At 34.4% G+C, this 7500-nt stretch overlaps 1 protein-coding gene across 3 annotated transcripts in view; it reads left to right on the top strand.

Moving 5' to 3' along the window:
• The window catches only part of LOC125030357 (protein FAM76A-like), a 30444-nt gene that overhangs the window by 1627 nt on the left and 21317 nt on the right, over positions 1-7500 (top strand). For 2 of the 3 annotated variants that reach the window (XM_047620367.1, XM_047620366.1), the window contains exons 2-3: positions 6276-6340; positions 7211-7427. In XM_047620367.1, the coding sequence (XP_047476323.1) occupies positions 6276-6340; positions 7211-7427 (282 nt within the window). The remainder of the gene's footprint in view (positions 1-6275; positions 6341-7210; positions 7428-7500) is intronic. The other variant, XM_047620368.1, reaches the window with a different exon arrangement.

Here is a 7500-nt window from a genome sequence, read left to right as displayed (position 1 = left end):
TCAACATATATCAGGGAAAGATATCGTCAAAACCAGTCAAATACATGTACATACATACATACATACATACATTACAGTATTTATTTATGTTCTGGTCAATTTCTTGCTGGTCAATTTCTTGTAACTGCTAAATATATTTTGAATTGGTGTAGAAGTGTCAAAAATTTATATATTTATTTTTTATACATTACCATTTTATTTGTTGTGGTATTTATTAACTAACTTATAATTTTTTTGTTTAAGACATGAGTGACAAGGGAAAATAAATTGACTGCAATTTCACTTTTTATTTAAATGCTTTACTGCAACATGAAGTCGGAATCACTAGCTAAAGATTAAGAATAAAGTAAATTATTTTGTTATCTACCATGATTCATAGAACTTCTGAATCCATAGTGAAGAGTTATTGTTAGTTTACTTAACAAAAACAATTTATTTTGATATGAAGACTACAATATGACTTTAGTGAGTGTTGAATTGCTATATAGTTACAAACCAATAATAAAGTGCAGAAGATTTGTTCATTATCCATTGTTGTTTGGGAGTGTTTTTCAATATTCATGATATTTGCGTGATAATTCTGTGATGACCTTTTGTGTGTGTGTGTGTGTGTGTGTGTGTGTGTGTGTGTGTGTGTGTGTGTGTGTGTGTGTGTGTGTGCATATATATACATATATATACATATATATACATATGTATACATATGTATACATATGTATACATATGTATACATATACATATGTATACATATACATACATATACATACATATACATACATATACATACATATACATACATATACATACATATACATACATATACATAAATATATATATATATATATATAGATACACACACATATATACATATACATATATATATACATATATATATATATATATATATATATATATATGTATGTATGTATGTATATGTATATGTACATATGTATATATATATATTTATTATGTATGTATATATAAATACATAGATAGATAGATAGATAGATGGATATTGATATAGATATAGATATACATATATATACATATATATATATTCATAAGTTATAATGGGAATTTGATTCTCTCTCTCTCTCTCTCTCTCTCTCTCTCTCTCTCTCTCTCTCTCTCTCTCTCTCTCTCTCTCTCTCTCTCTCTCTCTCTCTCTCTCTCTCTCTCCTCTCTCCCCCTCTCCCCCTCTCCCCCTCTCCCCCTTCTTAACCCATTCGCCCCGGATTTATGTTCTGCGCCTTCTAGTTTTTGGTGAAATTTGTTACACAGATGGCTCCACATGTGCTCAGCCGGCAAGGAGTCTATCAGTAGGCCCTAGTTACCGATCCTGATTTAGCCATTCCTTGAATTGGCTGGAAAATTAATACCATTGCTATCGATACTGTTATTATTGTTATTGGTGTTATGATTATTAAATTGTCATTAAAATATTTTAGACAATGAAATGATACAAAAGACCCTTTCTTAACCCAATGCCGCCGGAGAAATTTTTTAAAAAAATGGGGAAATGTTGTGCCTATTTTCTATATTTTTGTGTGAAATGTCTGCCCATAGATGGCTCTGCTAGCGCTTAGCCACAAAGGAGTCACTTAGTAGACCTTGTGACCTCACGTGATTTGAATTGGCGGGAAAAAACGTATTTTTTAGTAGTGCTATGAATATCGATGGTGTTATTTTTATTATAAACATTATAATTATCATAATGTTTTTTAATATTAATAACAGCAAAATAAGATAACGTAAAATATTTCGTAAATCAAAGAAAAGGGTGAGCGGGCGAGACGGGCAGTACTCCTAACTGGCTCATTGGTGACTTAGTACAAGTATAGCCATCTATGTGTAAAAACAATCAAAGAAGTACTGACAATAGGCATAGCACGTGTTTACCCGTTGTACCCGTCGGCAAGGGGTTAAAGTGAAAGGAAAGGGTAAGCAGGTGAGACAGGTAGTTTCTAATAACTGGCTATTTGGTGATTAAGAACTTGTAGAGCCATCTATGTGTAAATACAATAAATAAACGTGCATTACAGTGGGCATGGCATGTATTCTTGCCACATGGGGCGAATGGGTTAACACTGTCTGGATGTACTAATGTTGTTATAGTTATTTATGGACAGCTTAGCTTATATAGAAGATATTAATGAAAATTTAATAATAGTATTTCCCCTTTCTTAGTTATGGTATCTGAGTCGAATACAAAGAGCTGCAGGGAACTTATATTATCACACAACAAGGATATTAGTTTGCCAGTATGGATGCTTGTACCATTTGACTACATATTAAAAAAAATATATATACAGATTCAGGGGAGAGGAAATGTCATCTTACTCCAGACTCTGGAGTATTCTGATTTACAAAGTTTCTTTTGATAATCAGTGATAAAGTAGTATTGAAGGTAGCAAATTATAGGGACAAAAATTGACAATTGTATAAAAGTTTTTACTATATAAAAGATATATATCAAGTATCACCTGATTAGAGTATAAAGTCTGGGGTAAGTTGCCTTTCCTCCTCCTCCTCCTCCTCCTCCTCCTCCTCCTCCTCCTCCTCCTCCTCCTCCTCCTCCTCCTCCTCCTCCTCCTCCTCCTCCTCCTCCTCCTCCTCCTCCTCCTCCTCCTCCTCCTCCTCCTCCTCCTCCTCCTCCTCCTCCTCCTCCTCCTCCTCCTCCTCCTCCTCCTCCTCCTCCTCCTCCTCCTCCTCCTCCTCCTCCTCCTCCTCCTCCTCCTCCTCCTCCTCCTCCTCCTCCTCCTCCTCCTCCTCCTCCTCCACTATAGTAAGGGAGGGAGGACAAGTATCTGCTTATCTCTTTCTAAATTCTGAGATGATGTGTTCTGTTTTGTCATATATACTACTTGGTTGTAGGTATGCATTTCCTGGAAGCCTTGTGTATACAATGTGCATAAAAATAAATTCAAATATATATCCTTTGGTCTCTTGGGCAAAATGCAATGCAGTCTTTGTGTTTTCTTTTTTTTTCTTTTTTTTTCTTCCTGTTATTACCTATTATGACCAAGGTTTTTGGGAAGGCTAAGAAGAAGAATATTTGGTTGTAGTAGCATTTGAAAGTTAACAAGTACTTTTTTATTTTTTGACAGTTCCCAAATTTCAGCTAATTATCAGCTTTCTTTGTTTAAAGTAATAGCATTTGATGCTGTAAGTGTAGAAATATATATCTAAGAAAAGGAATTTGTTTTAAAATTGATTTTAAAGTTGCTAGATTTTAGTGGTTTTATTACAATCTGGATGACATAGCCATCATGTCATGAAAAAATTGCTTGAGGGGCATTTTTTAGAAGGGCAAGTGACATGAACATTCTGTCATGGTAAAATTTGGCTTTGGGCCTAGTTGACAGGAACTTGCTGTCGTGAGTGTTTAAGCTGAAGGTCAAGGTGACAGAATAGACTTGCCACAAGTGTTCAAACCTCTTGGAGAGTGATTAGACTTGTTTGACGTTTAGGAAGGGGCCTTTGCATTATTTTCATCAATTAACAAGTGGGAAATGTAATGCCTGTGAGCCATGACTGGAAGAGCACCGGCTCCTGGAAGGATGCTATTTCCTTCCTCACCTTCCTGTTGCAGCCTGCTGTGACCGGCAATCCAGGTTGTATTACAGAATATTAAATATTAAGAAAAAAAAAAGTCCACAAATAACAAAATGTTAATTATTGTTATTATTATTGCACTGAGTTATAGACTGTGCAAGTCTATTACCATCCAGATAAAGCAAATCAAATGACAAATGTGAAAATAGCAAAAAAAAAAAGAAGCTAAAAATGCTTGTGCCGATAGATACAAAATAACACTGCAAAGGGGAGGCATGGAGTATTGTCCAGCATATGAGTGTTTGTTTGCACCTAGCCTACAAGCCACACACCTGGCAGTGTCTCCACTTACGTAAGCCCAGTGCCCATATTTTGCCACATGATGTAATTTAAGCATCCAGATCTGCTCACACTAGGTGACTTCTAATAAAGTTTTGGTGAACTATGCCCAAATACTGAATGGCAAGTATTCCTTCCAAGAGTGCTCTAAGTGTTGTTTGCTTGTTTGGCCCAGACTTTGGTCATTAAGGAGTCAAAAGCTCACAAAAGTAGGTTGCAAGTCTCATTCCTTTTAACAAAGTTGTTAGATGTATCAGGGAAATTATAATTTTGTGAAATATTTTTTTATTTTAAAGATGAAACTGTTCCTGTGAAGTGTTCCAAGTAATCTAATCAAAGTGCAGTTACATATCCCATGTTATGAATCCTTGCAGACTCTTTAGAACTTCAATTCCACAGTTGGGGGCCATGGTTTTCTTAACTAGGTCAGAATTTGGTCTTTGATATTTTGAGAGCTTAATATTGTATAGGAGAATGTATGTTACTGCATAGTGGAGCATAAAAATTTTAGAATGTGTGAAAATAGGTCTTAATCCAATGCCACCGTGAAACATGAATAAAAAAAAGGGGGAAATGCTGTGCTAATTTTTTATATTATTTGTGAAATGTCTCTACACATAGATGGCTCTGCTAGTGCTTAGCTACAAAAGAGTCAATTAGTAGACCTTGTGACCTTACCTGATTTGAATTGGCGGGAACATTTATTTTTTACCAGTGCTGTGAATATCGATGGTGTTATTTTTATAAACATTAGCAACAGCAAAATAAGATAATGTAAAATATTTTCATAAATCAAAGAAAAGGGAAAATGGGCGCGACAGGTAGTACTCGTAATTGGCTCATTGGTGACTTAGTACAGTACATCTATGTGTAAAAGACAATTAAACAATTAACTCACAGTGGGCATGGCACTCACGTACACGTCATGCCCGTTGGCATGGGGTTAAACATAAATTGAACTCCTATAAAGTAGCAAGATATATAGAGCAGTAAAGCATGCCAGGATTTCTTAGAAGTCATGCTCACCTTTTATACCTAGGTATTAATTGTTAACTGCTGTTGATTACATAAAGTAAAGGTAATATTAATGCCTGTAAATCTCATAGGTTATTTATCAGTTCTTTTAGTTTCTCTCTCCTCTGGCAGCAATTATGTGGTCTCTTGTGAAATCTTGGTCAAGTCTTTTAGGCTGAAGGAGTTGCAGCATGAAATCTGTAATCAAAGTATATATTTTCACTCAAATCAGAAGTAAATTTATTTAAAGTATGGCTTATTTTAGTTGGGGATTATTTTTTAACTTTCTCATATGTTTCATTTAACCTCGTATAACAGTAAGGATTAAACTATAAAGCACTACCAATACTGTGGAAAGGAGAACCTGGTATAACCTGACAGATTTTAATGTTTAAGTAGTACTGATAAGCAATTTTAGATTAAACACCAGTGGTAGAATTAAGTGTGATTTAAGAAATAAGTGTCACTAAATTTCACTTCAAAAGTAAGGATCAATGCCAAAAAGATTACTATTAAAATTAATATATATTTTGTAGACTAGGCAATATAGAAAGGAAGACATGGCATGGATGGCAGAAATACATGCCGTGCCCACTGTAATATAAGTTTATTTATTTTATTTCACATAGATGGCTGTACAATAGTTTAGTCACCAAGGAGTCAGTTATTAATCTTACCTATCTCACCTGTTTACTCTTTTCCTTGACTTTTGGAAAGGGTCTTTTGTATTATTTCATTGTCTTAAATGTTACCAAGATTTGAATAAGAATTTAACCCATTTCCGACAGGCATGGCATGTACGTAACATGATATTTTATGTTATCTTATTTTGCTGTTACTAATGTTTATAACACAATAGTAATTATAATGTCTATAATAAAAATAACACCATCGATATTCACCGCATCTATTAATAGTCTCCTTTGTGGCTAAGAACTAGTAGAGCCATCTATGTGCAGGGACATTTCACCCCCCCCCCCCCCATAAAAAAAAAAAAAATAAGTTATGAGCAGAGCATTTTCCCTGGTGGCATGTGGTTATTAATTATAACATAAATAACAATAATAACAGTATTAATACCGGTTGTATTAAAAAGAAAAACACATTTTCCCACCAATGCAAGGGATGGGGAAATCAGGATCGGTCACTGGGGCCTACTAATAGACTCCTTGCTGGCTGAGCACATTGGAGCCATCTGTATGTAACAAAATTCACAAAAAAAAACTACAGGGGACAGAACATAAATCCATGGTGGTTGGGTTAAAAATTATATATATGGTCTTTATATGTATTTATACAAAGATATTTATATGTTGATATGAAGATTAATTAAACAGAAGTAATACATCTTTGTCTACTTTTTTCAGGAGTGTAGAGGTTCGTTTCCTATTGTAAAATGCACATACTGTCGAAGTGAATTCCAGCAGGAAAGGTAAGGTTCTCTGAGACTGTAATTCATATGATCATGATTTTGGATCACTTAATGGTGCGACACACTGAGACTTAGCAAGGTTGATTTAATATGCCACTTAGACTTCAGTTGTTCATAATCATCCACTAGCTTTGCTTTTCATGTTAGTAAGGAATCTCTGCTTTGGCTGTGAAAACTTTTAAATGGACTTGAGTACTGTATCATGTTTTGTCAGACTGCTATGATATTTTGGATGATTTACAACTTTTTTCCCCTGAAAATGCACAGTAATTTGTGTACTTCATTGTTGTTCACTCTTAAAAGATCCAATATTATATTCTGAAGGAGATGAATATGTGACCCCCTTTGCATGTATTTCCCTATATAGAATTGAATTTCCATTTCCAATTTGGAAAATTGCAGTAAATAGACAGCTTAACCCTTGGCACCAGGGTAAGGATTAGAGTAATTTGAAATATCATCATATATGTTATTTACATTACATATTTTTCCGTTAACTACCAATTAGTGTTTGTGTCAGTTTTGTTTATTTCTTTTTTGTTGATGAATTCCTGTTACATTGCATTTAACGACAAGCCTTGTAAGGAAACCTGATTCTCCTATTCCTTGTAGTTTTATGTAATAATTTCATTATTAATTAAGGTTACATGTTCTTATGTCTATAATACTTTTATAACATTTTAAGTATACATTTTAAGCTGGGTAAGCTGTGTCTTTTAAGGTTATCTGTGATATAAATAATAAGAATAAATGGGATATTTATGTTTTAAGGTTAGCATAGGCTTTTCATTTACATGAAAACTTGTAGGTGTTGATTCCCTTTTAATGCATGTGTGGGCAGACTATTTCACAATGCTCTGTGGCTTTCAGCAAGAGCAGCACCGTCACAATCTGCAAGAAATGCGAGTCTATGGTGAAGCAACATGGCAAACCATCAGCATGTGAATACTGCAATGTTATAGCTGCCTTTATTGGTAACAAATGTCAACGATGCACTAACTCAGAGCGGAAGTATGGACCCCCACTTACTTGTGATCAATGCAAACAGAAATGTGCATTTGACAGGAAGGATGTTGATAAAAAGAAGGTGAGATGAACTACATGTAATATTTTACTAGCCTAAAAAGAAGTGTATAATAGAGCTGTGATATATAATTTAT

This window comes from Penaeus chinensis, chromosome 11 (genome assembly GCF_019202785.1).
Source record: "Penaeus chinensis breed Huanghai No. 1 chromosome 11, ASM1920278v2, whole genome shotgun sequence".
NCBI lineage: Eukaryota > Metazoa > Arthropoda > Malacostraca > Decapoda > Penaeidae > Penaeus > Penaeus chinensis.
The sequence above is the reverse complement of the archived record's forward strand: the minus strand, read 5'-3'. Positions and strand labels throughout refer to the sequence as shown.